Raw genomic sequence first — 18339 nt, 5'->3', positions numbered from 1 at the left:
CAAAATGGCATGTCATTAACAGCCCTGGTTCATTCTTGCAAACCCAAGGCTGTGGGTTCATTTATGGAGTTAATACAGCTCATATTTGGCCCTCTTCTTGCTGCTTTCAACAAAAAGAGGTTCTTAATCATTAAGTATAGAAATTTTGGTCTATTTTCAAGGCTAAGTCAATTTAAATCCTTGACACTGCCAACAAGAAAATTTAAGTTTTGTATGATACCTTTGAGATACCAGCCTGGAATTTGGATTGACTGGCTACAAGACGTGTATCCTTAAGTGTGAATTTTTTTAAGAAAATCAATTTTCCCAAAAATGCAAACTTTAATTTTTTTTAAATGTGTAAATTTACAATTGCATCATGTTGTATATCAAATGAATGCCCTATTCATAGGCTTTAATATGACACCTGTCCCAGGTCTGTAGCTATCAAAGGTATGTATTAAATTACATTTAAAGTTATTATGGTGGCTAGTGAATTTTGGCATTTTTTTGCAATTTTGCAAAAGCAATATCTCTGATATTAATGGATTTCTCATTGGTTGATTTGACACAATGAGCTGTCATTGCTATTTTCAGCCAGTAAATCGATGACATCTGTATACAGTAATCTTATTTATTTGAAATACCATATTTTTCTGTGTATAAGATGCCCCCATGTATAAGACGTTCCCCACTTTTCTAACTCAAAATTTCTTTCTTTGCAAGAAAGTGAAGGGGGAAGGCAGGGATCAAAGCGCTTTGATTCCTCCTCCCGCCTTACTTCCGTGTATAAGACGATCCTCAATTTTTAATCTAAAGATTTTAGACAAAAGTATCATCTTATACTTTTCAATGTGCACGCGGGGGCAGAGATTTCTGGGCCAGCTCTTGAGTTCTTGGAGACCATGGCCTTCTTGGACATGTCCCAACATGTCAACGGCCCCACCCACGTGGGCTGCCACACACTTGACCTGGTTTTTTCCTCCAGTTGGAGCGAGAGTGATCCGATGGTGACTGACCTCGAGTCGGTCCCCTTGTCATGGTTGGATCACCACCTAATAAAATGCACCCTCAAAATGGCTCTCCCCCCTCGCAGGGAGCAGGGACCTATTGCCATGGTCTGCCCTCGAAGGCTACTGGATCTGGCTGGATTCCAGGATGCTATGAGAGGTGTTACGGCTGACCTGGCTGGCTCTCCTGTCGAGGTTCTGGTTGACGGCTGGTTTGCCGCCACGGCTAGAGCTGTAGACACGATCGCACCTAAACGCCCTCTCCAACGATCTCAACCAGGATCTCCGGGCATTGAAGCGGTTTAGGAGACGGCTCGAGCGCAAGTGGAGAAAGGACCTGATGGATTATAATTGGATAGCTGTCAAGGTCGCTACTAACCTTTACCTGGCTAAGGTAAAGGCTGCCAGTCGAGCATACTTCGCTAACCGGATAAGCAAAGCGTCCAACCAGCAGGCGGAACTATTCCGTATAGTGCGCGACCTATCCGGAATTGGTCTGAGTGACGGGCCTCCCCCTAGTTTTTCACCAGACCAATTTGCAGCATTTTTAAAATCTAAAGTGGAGGCCATCCGCCGGGACCTCTCTCCTTTTTTGAACACAGTGAGTCGAGCAGTGATGTCCAGCGCTCCGTCTTGCCCGGTAACCTTTGACTCCTTTCAGCCTGTCATGCCTGATTCTGTGGCCAAGGCGCTTGACTGCTGCCGTGCCACCACCTCCTCCCTTGACCTTTGCCTGGCCTGACTAATCAAAGCAGCCAGGCCTATAACAATGGAATGGGCCGCTGTAATAATCAATGGGTCTTTCCTTGAGGGCAGGTTTCCATCTGCCCTCAAGGAGACACTCATTAGGCCCATTAGGAAGAAACCCAGTTTGGTGGCGGACGAAATTTGCAACTATAGGCCCGTCACCAATGTTTCTTAAGTAAGGTGGTCAAGAGGATGGTGGCCGACCAGCTCCAGGTGCACTTGGATGAAAAAGATGCCCTGGATCCATTTCAGTAGGGCTTCAGGCCTTGCCATGGTACAGAAACGGCATTGGTCGCCCCTGTGTGATGACCTATTGAGGGAGGCTGACAGGGGCAAAGTGTCTCTGCTGGTCCTCCTCGACATCTCAGCGGTCTTTGATACCATTGACCACGGTATCCTCCTGGGGAGGTTCTCTGAGTTGGGAATTGGTGGCCTGGCACTGGCCTGGCTCCGTTCCTTCTTGGAGGACTGCCCCCAGAGAGTACAGCTTGGGGAGAGTGTCTCGGCCCCGTGGAGTCTCAATTGTGGGGTTCCACAGGGGTGGATTATCTCCCCAATGCTGTTCAACATCTATATGAGGCCGCTGGGTGGGGTCATCAGGGGGTGTGGAGCATTGTGTCATCAGTATGCTGATGACACTCAGCTTTACATCTCCTTTTCACCAACCGCAGGAGATGCCGTTCTGTCCCTTCAGCGCTGCCTGGGGACTGTACTGCAGAGGATGCAGGAGAATGGGCTGAGGCTGAACCCGGACAAGACGGAGGTACTGAGGGTGGGTGCCCCCACAGTTGGGGACCTGGGAAACTCCCTCTTTTTTTTGTGGGGGTGACTTCCCCCCAAGGATGGGGTCCGCATCTTGGGGATCCATCTGGACCTGGCGCTCACTATGGAAACTCAGGTGGTGTCGGTGGTCCGTACTGCCTTTTTTCATCGGCGGCGGATAGCCCAGCTGCGGTCCTATCTCGATGTTGGGGCGCTCACTACCTTGGTGCATGCACTCGTAATCTCAAGATTAGACCACTGTGATGCGCTCTACGTGGGGCTGCCTTTGAGGCTGCTGCGGAAACTCCAGGTGGTGCAGAGTGCAGTGGCCAGACTACTTAGTGGAGTGAAAAAATACCAACATATCTCACCCACTCTGGCCGCACTGCATTGGCTGCCCATTCGGTTCCGCATCAACTTCAAAGTGTTGATGCTCACATACAAAGCCCTAAATGGTTTAGGGCCTCAATACCTGGCGGAACGCCTACTCCCACCAAGATCTACCTGTGTCACTCGTGCGAGCAAGGAGGTGAGGCTGAGGAGCCTAACGCCGAGGGAGGCCCGGAAGGAAAAGACAAGAAATCGGGCCTTCTTGGCGGTGGCTCCTTGCCTCTGGAACAACCTGCCTTCTAAGATTCATGTCGCTCCCTCGCTGGGTATCTTTAAAAATCAATTTAAAACATGGATGTTTCGGCAGGCCTTCCCTCCAGTCAATTCCTGATGTTTTCCTTTCCTCCTCCCCCCATTGTTTGCCCCCATCTTGTTGAAATGTGTTTTATTATGCGAAAACTGTTTTTATATATATACTTATTGTGTATTTTATGCTGTAAGCCACCTAGAGTGGTCTTAACCCACCAGATAGGCGGGATATAAAATAAATAAATAAATAAATACACGGAAAAATATGGTATTTGTACTCCACCTTTCTCCTGAAAAAGGACCCAAGGCAGATTACATCATTAAAACACAATATTAAAAGTTAAAAACAATGGATTATTAAAATACTAAAGAAGTACCCTGTTTCCCTGAAAATAAGACAGGGTCTTATATTAATTTTTGCTCCAAAACAAACAAACAAACACGCAATACAGCTTATTTTCAGGAGATGTTTTATTTTTTTCATGTACAACAATCTACATTTATTCAAATGCAGTCATGTCATCTTCTGGTTGCTGCACAGTGGTGGAGGTGGGGTTTCACTTAACTGGAGCTTATTTTTGGGATAGGGTTTATATTATGAGCATCCTGAAAAATCATATTAGGGCTTATTTTCAGATTAGGTCTTATTTTTGGGGAAACAGAGTAGTAATATATTTAAAATATTAGGTAAAAGCATGATAAAAAACAAATTTAGAAGCGACAAAATATAAGCCGTCCTGTTTATTGTTTCCAAGACATTCAGTCACGAAGGAAAAGCCTGCATGAAGAGAAAAGTCTTCATCTGCTTGTGGAATGACGGCAAAGATGGGGTCAACCTTCCCTCTTGTGGGAGGGAGTTCCAGAGTCTGGGAGGAGCGACCAAGAAGGTTCTCTCTTGTGTCCCCACCAAGGTCACCTGTGAGGGAGGGGTGGGACTGAAAGACCTCCCCAATGATCATAACACCTGGACCGGGACATAAGGTTTTTGAAATAACTTCGACCCAAGCTGTTTAGGGCTTTATAGTTTAAAACCAACACTTTGAATTGTGCCCTGAAACAGATTGGCAGCCAGTGAAGCTGCTGTAACAGTGGGGGTTATGTGATCCCTGTAACCAGAACCCACTTAACTGGCTGTAATGTTTTGGACCTGCTGAAGTTTCTGAATACAGTGGTGCCTTGACTTACGAATGCCTTGACCTACGAACATTTTGAGTTACGAACAGCTCCGTTCACATAATTTTGCTTTGACTTGTGAACAGAGCTTTGACTGCCGAACACAAAAAGGCAGGGGATAAGGGCGGGAAATTCAAATAGCTAACTGTAGGTGGTGGCAACGAAGCTGGTTCTTTGTAGCTCTTTCGCCCCAGCAGTTAGAGAGTGTGCGATGTGAGGAGGCTGCCTACTAAGGTAAGGTGCTGCTTTATACTTTTAAAAAACTGTTCTGCGTATTTTTGCAGCTTGGTTTTCGGCTGGGAGGGTTTATGTTTCTGTGCTGTAATGGGTCTTGGGGGGTTGTGTTTTTTTTAGTCCCCCCCATTTCCGATGCGGGTTGGTTGCTTTTTGGAGTGTTTTCCCCCCATTTCTGATGGGTCTTGAGGGGTTTGTTTGCTTTTGGGGGGTTTCCCAATTTTCGAGTCAAGGCACCACTGTACTTTCCAAAGGCAGCCCCACATAGAGCACATTATATCCCGCTGAGATGTAATTAAGGCCTGTGCCACTGTGGCCAAGTCGGAACTCTCCAGAAATGGACACAGTAGGTGCACTAGTTTTAACTGTGCAAACCCAAGCTGTGCAGCTCTGTTTTCAGAGGGAGTGTAACCCTATCTAGTACAGGCTGAATCCCTATTCTTTGATCTGCCTTTTGACTGACTGGGAACACCTTTGTCTTGTCTGGATTCAGTCTCAGTTTATTCATTTTCATTCAGTCCATTACTGACCTAATTTGGAACTGAAACAGCTGCTTTGGATTTTGATGGAAAGAACAAATAGGGGGGCGGGTATCATCCACATACTGATGACAGTGAACCACAAAACTCTGGACAACCTCTCCCAGTAGTTTCATGTAGGTGTTAAATAGCATAGGGACAAAAGAGACCCTGAGAGACAACACTGATCATGGTGGTGCATTCCTGCAGCAACACTTTCTGACCAGAGCAACCATAAAACAGTTCCTCCAAGTCCCATTCCAGAGAGGTGGTCCAGAAGGATACTATGGTTTATGGTATTGAGAGCTCCAGCAGAACCGATTTAGAGTCAACCCTCGACTTATGAACATCCTTACATATGAACTTTTCAATTTACAAACGGCTCTGTTCGCAAAAATTGGCATCGACTTGCGAACGGAGCCTCGACCTACGAACAAGGTTGAGGCTTGGTTTGCAAGTCAATGCGATTTTTTGCAAATGGAGCCATTCGTCGCCTTCAGAGGTCTCAAAGGGCTTTCCTCCCGACATTGGAGGAAGCCCTTTGAGAGCTCTGAAGGGAAAAAGGCAGGGGAAAAGGGCTGGAGAGCTCCAAAGGCGCATATTGTGGCAGCAGGGACCCCCAGGGAGGTGTCCCATGGTGGCGGGCAAGCCCTGGGAGACCTCCCTGAGGGTCCCTGCCACTGCAATTGGCACCTTCGAAGGTCTAAAAGGGCTTTGCCCCTAACATTGGAGGAAGCCCTTTGAGAGCTCCGAGGTCAAAAAAGCAGGAAGAAAGGGCTAGAAATTCGAATTTCCCACCCTTCCTGTTTTTTTGCCTTCGGAGGTCTCAAAGTGCTTCCTCCGGTGTCGGGGGGAAAGCCCTTTGAGACCTCCAAAGGTAATTCTTTGAAATGTTGAAACGGATTACAGTGGTGCCTCGCTTAATGGCGATAATCCGCTCCAGGAAAATCGCTGTTAAACGAAAACATCGTAAAGCAAAAATAAAAATCCTATTGAAACACATTGAAAACCATTCAATGCATTCCAATGGGCTAAAAACTCATCGTCCAGCGAAGATTCTCTATATGGCGGCCATTTTCGGTGCCTGTATAGCAAGGAATCTGTCCCTAAACACAGCGGGGAGCCATTTTAATTTCCTGGTGGCCATTTTGAAACCGCTGATCAGCTGTTAAAAAAACATTGTTTTGCGAAGAATCGGTTCCTGAAGCAGGGAACAGATCATCGCAAAGCGAAAAAATCCTGTTTAGACCATCGTTTTGCGATCTCAAAAGCAATCACAAAAACGTTGTGAAGCGGATTAGTCGTAATGCGGGGTAATTGTAAAGCGGGGCACGACTGTAATTCCGTTTCCATGCATTTCAATGGAGAATGGTACTTCGACTTACGAACTTTTCGACATATAAGCACTGTTCTAAAACAGATTAAGTTCGTAAGTTGAGATACCACTGTATTTTTGAGAAATAAATTCATTTGATTTTCTTTGCCTTTTGTTTTGTTTTGTATCTTACTGCATTTTGGTTTCTGTATATAACAGATTAATAATTTTCAAAAATCAAGGTAGAAGTAATACTACCAAAACACAACAATTATTGATTTAAAGGCAGCTTTGAAGGTTGAAATTTTCCTTATTAACACTGGATAAAATACTTGGGGGGAAAAGCTGTTTCAATTATGTTTTATTTTTTAATATTGTCAGAACAAAACACTGCTACAGTTTCCAGATTTCAATGTAGCACCAATCTGAACATCTTATTTTCTTCACTTTCAGATGGACTCTTCAGTTTTCATTTCATTTCATATCTTTTGTATTGGTGTCCATTTTTCAGTGTCAGTTGCAAAAAAATACCCCAGACTTACTGACATTCTTTAGGATTCCTGTAAAGAAACAGTAGGAAAATGAGGAAAATGTAGCCTAGAGAAGCAGGCAGTAAAGAACAGTATAGGGGAGAAAAAGTAAGAAAGCAAAACACAGAAGAAAGTGTATGTCTGTGAATGTATGTGTGTACATTGAGGGATGAGAGAGTTGGCTTAGTCTCCAGATTTGCTTTTTCTTAGTGCTTTCAGCTATCAGTCTTATGAGCTTGCTGAATGGTTTTGTTATAATAGCAGTTATCCACTTTTGCAGATCAGTTCAGTTTTTTTTTCCAAAAAGAAACACCAGAGCAATATCCAGTAAAGTGAGATAGCATTTTTAATGCCACCTGCCATAATTACTTGATTTGTTAGTTTCTAAGTGCTAGCATGCATCTCAGCTGTCAAGTGTGGCATGGAAGTAATGATATGAAATGACTATATGAGTTGCAGGAAATATAATACCAAACCCAGACTATTGCTGCTGGCATGTATCTGAAAGCAGAGCATCATGAGTGGTTTATGGGGAGACATCTTTTGCCAGAATGTGTTGGGAAGAATACTGTGTTGCGAAAACATTGAAAAGAGGGAATGAAGGCAGAGGGAGGAAATGTGAAATGAGGAGAATTCATTGACGGTCCAAGATAATGAAAAAGGATGTAAAACAAACAGACAGAAAAGCTTAAGTGTAGAAGGGGGAAAGGAGGTAGATTAGAGTAGAAGGGGGAAAGAAAGATTAATCAGAGAGAAGACAGTTACACTAGAAATAGCTAGTGAATTTGAGGAGTCCAGTATAGCAGGAAGAATCAATGGTGTCAAGAGCAGGGTGGGGGAAAATGAAGGAAGAATGTCAGTTTTTTATTATTTATAGAAGTGCTTTGCAAAAAAAAAAATCACAAGCACATGTCAGAATTTTACTTTTGTGTCTGTACAGGCTTGCTGATCTAGTGCACAGAAAGTGGCAATAAGTTCAAAACTACAACTATGTTCAAAGTAATAATGTAAGAATAATTAGGTATCTTTTTCCTTTTACTACTGGTACTATTTTTTCCTGACTATTCCCATTTGTTTGTTTTTGTTTTTAAATGTTTTGGGAAAATTGCTATGATGAGCATACAGTTTTAATGGCAAAATTATGGTATAGTATAGTTTACAGTGGGCCTCGACTTACGGACGTCCCTACTTATGAAAATTTCGACTTGCGAAAAGCTCCGGCCACAAAATTTTGCTTTGACTTGTGACTGGAGCTTCGAGTTACGGACGAAAAAAGGCAGGGGGAAAGGGTGGGAAATTCAACCCGTTGGTGGTGAAGAGGCTGCTTCTTCGCCCCAACGGTTAGGAAAAGGGAGGCTCAGCCTCCTGGGCTTCCACTACTGCTGCCACCGCCACCGGGAGGCGAGCCGCTGGACTATCCCGACTGGGCTCAGCATCCCAGCGTTTCCCGCCACACTGTCCGCCGCTGCCAGAGGCCTCCTGGGCTTCCCCCACCTGCCACCGCTGTGGGGAAGCCTGGTAGGTCTCCAGCAGTGACGGGGAACCCCGGGAGGCCTCCGGCGGCAGTGGGCATGCCCAGGAGGCCTGCGGCGGCAGTGGGGAACCCTGGGAGGCCTCCAATGGCAGCGGTGAATCCCGGGAGGCCTCCAGCGGTGGTGGAGAAGCCCAGGAAGCCTCTGGCGGTGGTGCTCACAGCAGCGGGGAAGCCCGGGAGGCTTCGGACGGGTAAGGTGCTCCTTTTTCCTTTAAAAAAAGTTGTTCCAGGTGGGTTTGGGAGGGTAGGTTTGAGCTGGGGGGGGGAATTATGTTTCTTTGTTGTTTTGTTTTTTGTTGATTTCTTTTTGCAGTCCCAGCATGGGACTTGCTCTAATGTTTATTTTTGGATTTGTTTGTTTTTTGTTTTTGTTTTTTTGCAGTCCCAGTGTGGGACTTGCTCTGTTTATTTTCTTTTTTCTTTTTCTGTTTTTGGGGTATTTTTTCTTCGGCCAAAACAGATTAATTGGTTTTCAATACATTCCTGTAGATGGTGCTTCGACTTACAAAACTTTTGAGTTATGACCACCATTCCAATATTGATTAATTTTGTAACTCGAGGCACCACTGTATTAATAAATGTTGTTTACAGAAATATAAGAAATAAAAGGAATATTGAAAGAGTTTATATTGTAATAAAACAAATACATTTCTTGAATCAGTGTCAACATTGTGAAATATTACAATGTTAAAATATTAAGAGCCAGCAATATAATTTAAACAGGAAAAACAGTAGCCAAAATCCTATTGAGATTTTATACGTAGTCAAGAGAAGTCATGTATGTTCTTATGGGTCTTTGCTGCCATTGCTGAGGTGCCTGGCATGTGCCCCACAATGAATGAAAGTGCAACTTGATGTGTGAGCAGCTTGGCAACTTTTCAGTTACTTGTGGCTGTGTATTCCTTTTGCACGACTGTAAAATCTTAACAGGATTTTAGCCACTGTAAGGCAACTTTCACACTTTTATTGTGAATTTGTCTTTGCTGAAGTGTATGTATACCATGTGCCCCCATGTTTTCTCCAGATGCCAGTAAGCTGTCTTTGTGTGTGTGTGTATGTGAGAGAGAGAGAGAGAGAGAGAGAAAGAGCGAGAGAGAGAGCGAGAGAGAGAGAGAGAATGAATAACTGAGAAAGAAAGGGGTGAGGGAGTAAGATCAAGAATAAAAGGCCTTTTTATATCATGTTAGCAGTTTCTTAACTGGATTTTGTGATAGTGGAGTCTAGCAGATTCAGATTCAGGCAAAGCTTTTTGATAGGGAATTGGTTAATTCCCTAATTCCCCCCCCCCCCCGCGCACTTTTCCTTGATACTTCCAAAGAAATCCAGCCTTCTGGCCCTTAGATAATGCATTGGAAAATTGACTTTGGACTCCTTGGAATCTTATTCATCTGTGTGACTTGTTTTTTTCTTACCATCTTAGGCTAAGAAAGTTGGGGTTTTTTTAAAGCAAGAGTCTGGTTATTTAATCAACAATGTTTATCCACTACAATATGCCTAATGCTTGCTCACCCTGTTGTGCTTTTGAACTGATGGGTAAAACTGGAGTGTTACAGGGGTGTCAGACATGTTTAAATTCTTCAGTGCCTTTTTGAGTTTTATTATGGAATTGTAATTTGGAATAATCTAAGAATGAAATACATGTAAGGCTGCTAAAAATAACTACAGTGAGAACAAGAGAAATCATGTTGGCAAAATAAAAGGGGGAAGATAGGCAAAATACCATAACACTTTAAAGACTAACAGATTTATTTCAGTTTCAGCTTTTGTTGATTCAATCCTTAAAAAGAGAATTAAGTAAAGGGAGAGTAAGTTTTTTTTTTTAAAATACTGCTTGGAGATTGTTAATTTAGAAATACATTCAGTGCCAAGTATGATGGATAAATGTTTCAAAAACATACTCAAAAAGTACATGGTTCTGAAAGTACATATGGCTTACTGTTGGTGGGAGAGATTACTGTTCCCGCTTCATTAGCTGAAGTCCTATAGTTTGTGTGTGTGTGCTTTGTGCTGATAATTATTTAATAAATAATATTTTGTACCTTCCATAATCCTAGCCTATCTCCTGGTTGATCAACTGGATGTTTACACCCAATGATAAATGATAAGCACAGTGTTTATTACTGAAGTGTTCATGGTTGAAGATCACAAGAATTAGTGTAAAGTATTAGACTCTATGAAGTTCTTCCTTTCCAAATGTTACATTAAGTGATTAGACACATAGTAGGCCTGGTGGTCATTTCAGTTCAGTTCTCTTGTGTGTCACAGTTACATACTTTCAGATACATGTGCATAGTGTAAACGTAGAATCTGTTTCATCACAGGTTTGAGACCTATCTGTCGTGGGAGTATGGCTGTACAAACTGGTGAAATGCCAGACCTGTGGGAATAGCATATATGTTACCATGTGGTGCAGTAGCCAAGGTTATTTGGACTGAGATTCTAATGTCCTGCAAAACTCGGTTTTAGCTCTGGGGGACTGAAGGCTGCTATGGGATGGTGAGAAAAGTGCACATCTGATTGCACCAGAAAGGGTCACTTTGATGAGCGCAGTCTCCCTTAAAAAACCCTTATGTCCATTGGGGAATTGCTCTAGCTTGCCCCCCCAAAAAAGTAGTCCTACTGCTATACTAAAAAGGTCCATCATGAGCATAGATGAAGGTTAGGTTGAAATGCTATTCTCCATATTTCGTATGATCGCTGGGAAATGGCTCACATCTGACTGCACCACAAGCTGTCAAAAATGCAAGGCATATGCCCTTGTGATCCTGAGTTCCTTAGGACTGCTGTCTCTTTTGGTACTACCTGGTTAACTCAGGTGGTAGGCATGGTTAGAGCGCAATAGCAGTGGAACTCAGAGTGGCTCCAAGTATTTTGATCTTGCATGGAATGAGATACATTGAGGTCCTGTTACACATGGGGATGTCATATAGGTGTTGATTCGATGTATTATATTCCTATTGGCAATGTCAGAGCCAGTTTTGAATTATTTTTATAGCACTTGTTAATAGCTGTAGAAAGGAGAAATGAAATAATCAAATTAAAGTACAGAAATCAGTAAGTGTGCAGGAAAATGGTAGTTTCCCCAGCTTATTTTAAAAGTCTGATAAATTCATTAAAAATGGAAGTAAAGGTGGTCTTTGAAAACTCTGTTGTGGATGGCTTTGAGAGTATTGGCACTTGACTATATAGGTGTAACTGAAGAGTTGTTAATGGAATGCTTACGAACCTCTCAGTTGCTCAATAGTTAAAATATTGGTGCACGAGACTACTTTAGGGAAATAAAAATTTTCTATTGTTGGGACTGCTGATGAGCTGTTGGTGTGGGTCAATGTTATGTGGGGAATGTGAATGTTATGTTAATAGTGTCTATGTAAATATTCTGTATGAGGATGTTTTGCCTCTGTGGGTAGAGGCAAGTGAAAGAATAGATGGAGGATACTAGGAAAGTGGTAATGTAAAACTCATATGCAAATCTCTGCATATGAAATCTAAATAACAAGCAACAGATTGGATAGGGCTTGTGAACATGTTTTTGCTTGGCTGAATTCTAGAGGACAATGATTCTGTTTAACTAATAGGTTGCAAATATATTATTTTTATTTATTTTAAACACTTTTACTTCAGAATATTTGCCTGAAGTGCTTTCCAGTTAACTATAAAAATACAATAATACAACAAAAATACCAAAGTATCATAAAATAGCACTACTGATGAATAAAATTAAGTATCTGTAAAGGGAATAGTGTAGAATTCATAAGGGTACAAATGAAAACTTAATATATAATTAAAAGGCATCGGAAGATATAGAGAGCTTCTTTACGCTCCAGAATGGTATCAGGGTAGGCACAAACTGAGCCTTGTTGGACAGTTTTTTTATATTCTTGATAGCTTAACAATAGAGGTCCTCCCTCTTGATCACTGCTGAATATTTTGATAGGGACACCAGAGAAAGGGCCTTTAAAGATGGAGTATTCTCAGACGGTAGACTTGCTACTTCAGGCGGTATATAATCTCTTCCCAGAACAAATTCCATACTCCTAAATTGGACAGACCAAGCCAGCCACAACTAGCATCTCAATCTTATCTGGACTGAGTATCGTTTTTTACCTTCACCTAGTTCATAACTGTAACATTGCCCTTTATTATGTCAATGGTTCATGTTTGTTATGTTAATTGGTCATGCATATTCAGGTTGCTGAGAGGCAGAGCCAAGAGAGATGTGATAAGAGGCGGAGCCTGAGAGTCAGTCAGAGGGAGTATGAGTAGTGTGAGAGAGTGGAGAAGGAGATAGAGTGTGGAGTTTGGAGAAATCTGAGAGGTGATTAGTTAGGAGTGTATTATCAAATAGAAGATTGTTGTTAATAATAAATTTACCTACAGAAGATATTCATGAATCAGTATCAATTTCTGCAATCGATAAACAAAAGTTATATTTAAAAGACTTTAAAGTGTGGAACTGAATCTCTTCCTGAAGTAATGGTGATTTAGTGATCACCTGGTGGCAGCAGTGTAAAAGAGGGGATTGTTTGCCTTCGAGTGTTCTGAGTCTTGACGGTCAAGCAAGGGGGCACGAAGGGCGAACACCACAATAACTAAATCTGTATATTGATTAGCAGTTCTACTAATAGTACCTTCGTTTTGAATTAACTCTTGTTATGTGGAAAGACATAAAAGTAATAGCCATGAGGGCAGAATGGTAAAGTATATATTATTAAATAGAAACATCCTTCATACCTGAAGTCTGCAGTCTTTTTTCTGTACTAGAAAAAAATTCTCTTTCCCTGAAAGCAACAAGCCAATCAGAAGTTAATCAGTTTCTATTGCAATTGCGCGAGAAAGAGTTAATAATTACATTGTTATTTCAGTACTGAGCTACACATACCAGCAAACGTGGGTTTTAAATCTGACATTCAGTGAGCAGGAGTATTTTTTGGAAGATTCGTAGAACTAAGGATCTTCCATTTTAGGAGACTTATTGAGTAGAAAGAGAGAAGATTGTTCTTCTCAGTACTATAGTACGTCCTGCAACTGGATCCATTATTAATGGTTGCAAGATAGAAAATATATTTACAGTACAGTGTTTTGCTGGAAAGAAGTATTATACAAAGGTATGGTTACGACTTCTGTTTTCTTACCATGTTTAGCTTTGATTTTCAGGTATTTTCAGTATAATTGACTAATAAAATAATGGAGTTGGAAGGGGCATATAAGGCCATTGAGTTTGACTCCCTGCTTAATTCAGGAATCCAAATCAAAGGAGATCTGACAGATACTTATCTTTGGAACTATTTCCTAATGAACAGCACAAAAACACAGCAAAATAATGTCTTGTGGCAGCTTCATAACATATTCATAAAATCATACAAAAGTGAAGTTGGAAGAGGCCTACAAGGCCATCAAGTCCAGCCCTTTGCTCAGCTCAGGAATACAATCAAAGCGTACTGCCAGGTGATTATCCAGGTTTTTCTTGGATGACTCCAGTGTTGGAGCACTCACCAACTCCCAAGGTAAGTGGTTCAACTGTTGTCGAATACAATATTTATTGTGGTATCAGCTTTTGAGGACTTTAATCTACTTACAGTCGTGCCTCGCTTTACGATTGCCCCACATTACAACGAAACCGCATTACGATGATCTTCTTGCGATCGCAGTTGAATAGTGGTTTTTCATTTTGCAATGATTGGTTCCCTGCTTTGGGAAACGATTCTTCGCAAAACGCTGATTTTCGGACAGCTGATTGGCGGTTTCAAAATGGCTGCCAGGTAAATAAAATGGCTCCTTGCTGTTTTCTGGGAAGGATTCCTTGCTGCACAGGCACCGAAAATGGCCGCCCTATGGAGGATCTTCACTGGACGGTGAGTTTCCAGCCCATTGCAACACATTGAAGGGGTTTCAATGTGTTTCAATGGGCTTTTTATTTTCGCATTACAACGTTTTCGTTCTACAGCGATTTCGCTGGAACAAATCAACGTCGTAATGCGAGACACCACTGTATACGGACATGATATTTAGGCCACAGGTTCAAATCACAATGGATATGGTTGTGCAGGTGGAGGTGGAATGAAACTGAATACAGAAGGAGAAAACTTACTGATACTGGCAGCGAATTTTCAAAATTGGAGCTGTTTGTCATTTGACTCATAAATCAGAGCTATTTTCTTCCCTACGTGCTTCAAAACACAGCTATGTGAGCATGGCGAATGGAGAGAAATCATCAGTAATGGGAGAGGGAACAGTTTACATTCCAGGTTTGAAAAAGGAACTACATGGTGTTTTGCATGTGCCCAATTTAGAGTGTAATACTGTAAGTGTCTCATGTTTGGACAAGGAGGGGTTTACAGTTACATTTGCTGATAGCATATGTATAATTAAGAAAGGGAACGGTGTGTGCCACAACAAAACTTGAAAATAATTTATATGTACTGAAGGGAAGAACACAAAACAAAGTAACACAGGCCATAGTCAAAAACACCACCACATGACCAGTGTGCTAATTTGATGCACAGGAGACTCGGTCATGCCAGATCAGCCAATTTCTGTGAACATGAACATTGGGACAAGGTTCATGCAAACTCAGAAGTGTTCATACCTACAAATAATGGTGAAAAACCTCAGGGAATGGAGGTGGCTCCAAAGCAAGAGGCTGAAAGAAGCTCAGGTCCCAGCAACTCAGAGGTAGATGATAAGGAATGTAGTGCGGCAGAGAGCCTGTCATTAAAGAAGAACCAGGAGTTCTCAGAAGGTCAGAAAGATCTAACAAAGGAGTACCTCCATAGAAGTTTGGTGTGGGGGAAATAAGAGTTTGTCACATGTTCCATGAACTGAAGAATTATCAAGTGTTGCTTCTGCCCAAGACAGAGAAAATGAAATGGCAACAAGCCATGAAAGAAGAGTTACAATCCATGGATGACCATAGAATGTTTACGGAAACCACATTGCCACAAGAACACAAAGCAAGTGGAAGCAAATGGGTCTACAAAAGAAAAATGCAGATCAATGGGGATTATAGGTACAAAGCCAGATTTGTGGCTCAGGGATACACACAAAGAAAAAATGTACACTATGATGTTTTCCCCCCAGCAATAAAGGCAGAATCTTTGAAGCTAGCATTAACTCTGGCTGCCTCAAGAAATTACCTAGTTAGTCATTTTGACATAACTACAGCATAGTTAAATGCAGATCTGCAAGAAGAGCTATACATGGTTCAGGCACCTGGGTTTGAGTGTTCTCAACCAGGGATGGTGTATAAAGTAAACAAGGCAATTTAGCCTGGCAGACCCATGTCTTTTATGTTCAAGAAAATGGAAAAGAGCAAAATATTTTGCTAGCATATGTTGATGACATGCTTTATGTCAAAAGAACAAGCTCAAATTGATCTGTTTGGAAAACAATTTAAAAAAGAGTTCAAGCTAAAGAACCTAGGCCAGATACAGAATTATTTCAGGGTTCAAATTTAGGAAAAAGACAATGGTTATGTCGTAAATCGGAGATTGAACATAGAGGAAGTGCTAATAAAATACAACATGCAGGACTTTAAAAGTGTACACCCATGACAGTAGATTTTCAAAAGTCAAATGATGAAAGCAAAGAGTTTGAAGAACAAGAAGTGTACCAATCAGCAATTAGGAGTTTACAATATCTAGCAAACTGGACAAGGGCAGATATTGCTGTAGGAGTTAATATTCTGAGTAGGCATACTGCAAAACCAACAGAAACACTGGTTGGGGGTGAAAAGAGTATTTAGATACTTAAAAGGTACCCTTGGCACATGTTTGTTAATACATCCCTCCAGTGATTTAAAATTAAAGGTTTATATAGATAGTGATTGGGCCAACGATATGGCTGATAGGAAATCAGTATCAGGTTTCACAATAAAGTTTGCTGAGACATTGGTGGGATGGAAATCAAGGAAGCAAGGTTCTGTTGCCACTTGCTGAGGCAGAATTTGCTGCTCCTTCAGAAGTGTGTTCAGAACTGGTGTATAAGCAAGTGCTTATAGATCTGAAAACTAAAGTGGATCAGGCCATAACAGTGTTTGAGGACAACACTACATGTATACAGATGGCAGCCACAGAAAAAAATGAGAAGAAGCAAACACATTGGTATTACATATCACAATGTTAGAGAGGCAGTAAAAGAAAAACTAATTCAACTGCAGTATTGTGAAACAGAAAAGAATGTAGCAGACATTCTAACTAAACTACTGAGTGTGCAAAGACAGAGAGTTAACTAAAGAGTTGGGAGTATGTTCTGCTCAGGTGTAAATTAAGAGGGGTGTCAAGGATAATTTCCACACTGAGGCAGAACAAGGCCTATAATAATCAGTCATATTTGACAGGTGTGCAAAATGCTGCATCATGTAGAATGTGTATTAAAGGAAGTAGTGTCTGGGGTGATGCAATGTCTTTACTGATTGGCTATATGCATGTGTGGTCATGTGGAGAAGATGAAGGATCTCTTCTGATGAATGTCATGCTGCTGGTTTGTACTGCTAAAACTGTATATGTTGTAAATATAATCGTTGGAACGATTATTGGTTTCAGCTCTGCTCTCAGATACAGATAGCAGTGGACACAGGTAACATCAAGGGAATGTGTGACAATATCAAGCAGGCTTTAGGTCCAATGCAGAAGAAATATGCTCCCTTGAAGTCTGCTACAGACGTGATCATCCAGGACCGAGCACAGCAGATGGAAAGCTGGGTGCAGCACTACTCCGAGGTATATTCTAGAGAAAATGTAGTAACCGAAGAAGCACTAGATAACATTGAGTGCCTGCCTGTCTTGGAAGAGTTGGACTGCAAACTATAGCAGAAATAAAAGCGGCCTTAGATACCCTCACCTCTGGCAAGACACCTGGGAAGGATAACATCCCCACTGAAGTGCTGTAAAGAGATCATCACCACTGAGCTGTATGAAATCTTTTGTCTTTGCTGGATGGAAGGTGGAGTACCACAGGACATGAAGGATGCAAACATTGTCACATTGTATAAGAACAAAGGAGACAGGGGTGACTGCAATAACCATATTAAGTTTCTTTCTCATGGGCCTAATGAGCTTCTCCTTGAGGGCAGGTGGAAACCTGCCCTCAAGGAAAGACCCATTTATTATTGCTGTGGCCCATTCTGTTATCGGCCTGGCTGCTTTGATTAGCCAGGCTGGGCAAGGGTCAAGGGAGGAGGTGGTGGCCCGACAGCGATCAAGCACCTTGTCCCCAGTATCAGGCGTCATAGGCTGAAAGGAATCAAAAGTTACCAGAGAAGACGGAGAGCTGGACGTCTCAGCTCGGCTCACTGTTCAAAAAAGGAGAGAGCTCCTGGCGGATGGCCTCAACTTTAGATTTTTAAAAGGCTGCAAATTGGTCTGGTGAAGAACTAGGGGGAGGCCCATCACCCAGACCAAATCTGGATAGGTTGCGCACTATATGGAATAACTCCGCCTGCTGATTTGAAGCTTGCTTATCCGGTTAGTGGTGTATGTTCGACAAGCAGCCTTTACCTTAATCAGGTAAAGGTTAGTTGCAACCCTGACAGCTATCCAGTTATAATCTGTCGGGTTCTTCTGAAGCCACCCAAGGCCAGAAGCCTCGGGGATCCCAAAATGCCACGGAGACAAAGTCGGCCAGCTCCGGTAGGGAAGTGGCTGGGTCGCGGGGAGCCCGGTAACCCAGCAAAATCCCAATACCATCCCTGGCCCCAATTGACATGTGGAGTGCCTCTAGACCTGGCTTTACCACCGAGGAGTGCCTAGTAACCGCGAAGGCTTTCACAGCTGGGATCTAATGGTTGTTGTGGGTTTTTTGGGCTCTTTGGCCGTATTCTGAAGGTTGTTCTTCCTAACGTTTCGCCAGTCTGTGTGCTGTCCTCTGAAGATGCCGGCCACAGAGACTGGCGAAACGT

At 42.3% G+C, this 18339-nt stretch overlaps 1 protein-coding gene across 1 annotated transcript in view; it reads right to left on the bottom strand.

Annotated features, from left to right (window-relative positions):
• Positions 1 to 6723: 6723 nt before the first annotated feature.
• GARIN2 (golgi associated RAB2 interactor family member 2) overlaps positions 6724 to 18339 on the bottom strand; it is a 38788-nt gene continuing 27172 nt past the window's right edge. Inside the window, exons 7-8 of the mRNA XM_072986122.2 lie at positions 13176 to 13222; positions 6724 to 6937 (exon numbers count right to left, since the gene is read on the bottom strand). Of these exons, the coding sequence (XP_072842223.2) occupies positions 6891 to 6937; positions 13176 to 13222 (94 nt within the window). The 3' untranslated portion in view covers positions 6724 to 6890. The remainder of the gene's footprint in view (positions 6938 to 13175; positions 13223 to 18339) is intronic.

This window comes from Pogona vitticeps, chromosome 1, assembly GCF_051106095.1.
Source record: "Pogona vitticeps strain Pit_001003342236 chromosome 1, PviZW2.1, whole genome shotgun sequence".
NCBI classification, from domain to species: domain Eukaryota; kingdom Metazoa; phylum Chordata; class Lepidosauria; order Squamata; family Agamidae; genus Pogona; species Pogona vitticeps.
This window is presented reverse-complemented; position numbering and strand designations above follow the sequence as displayed.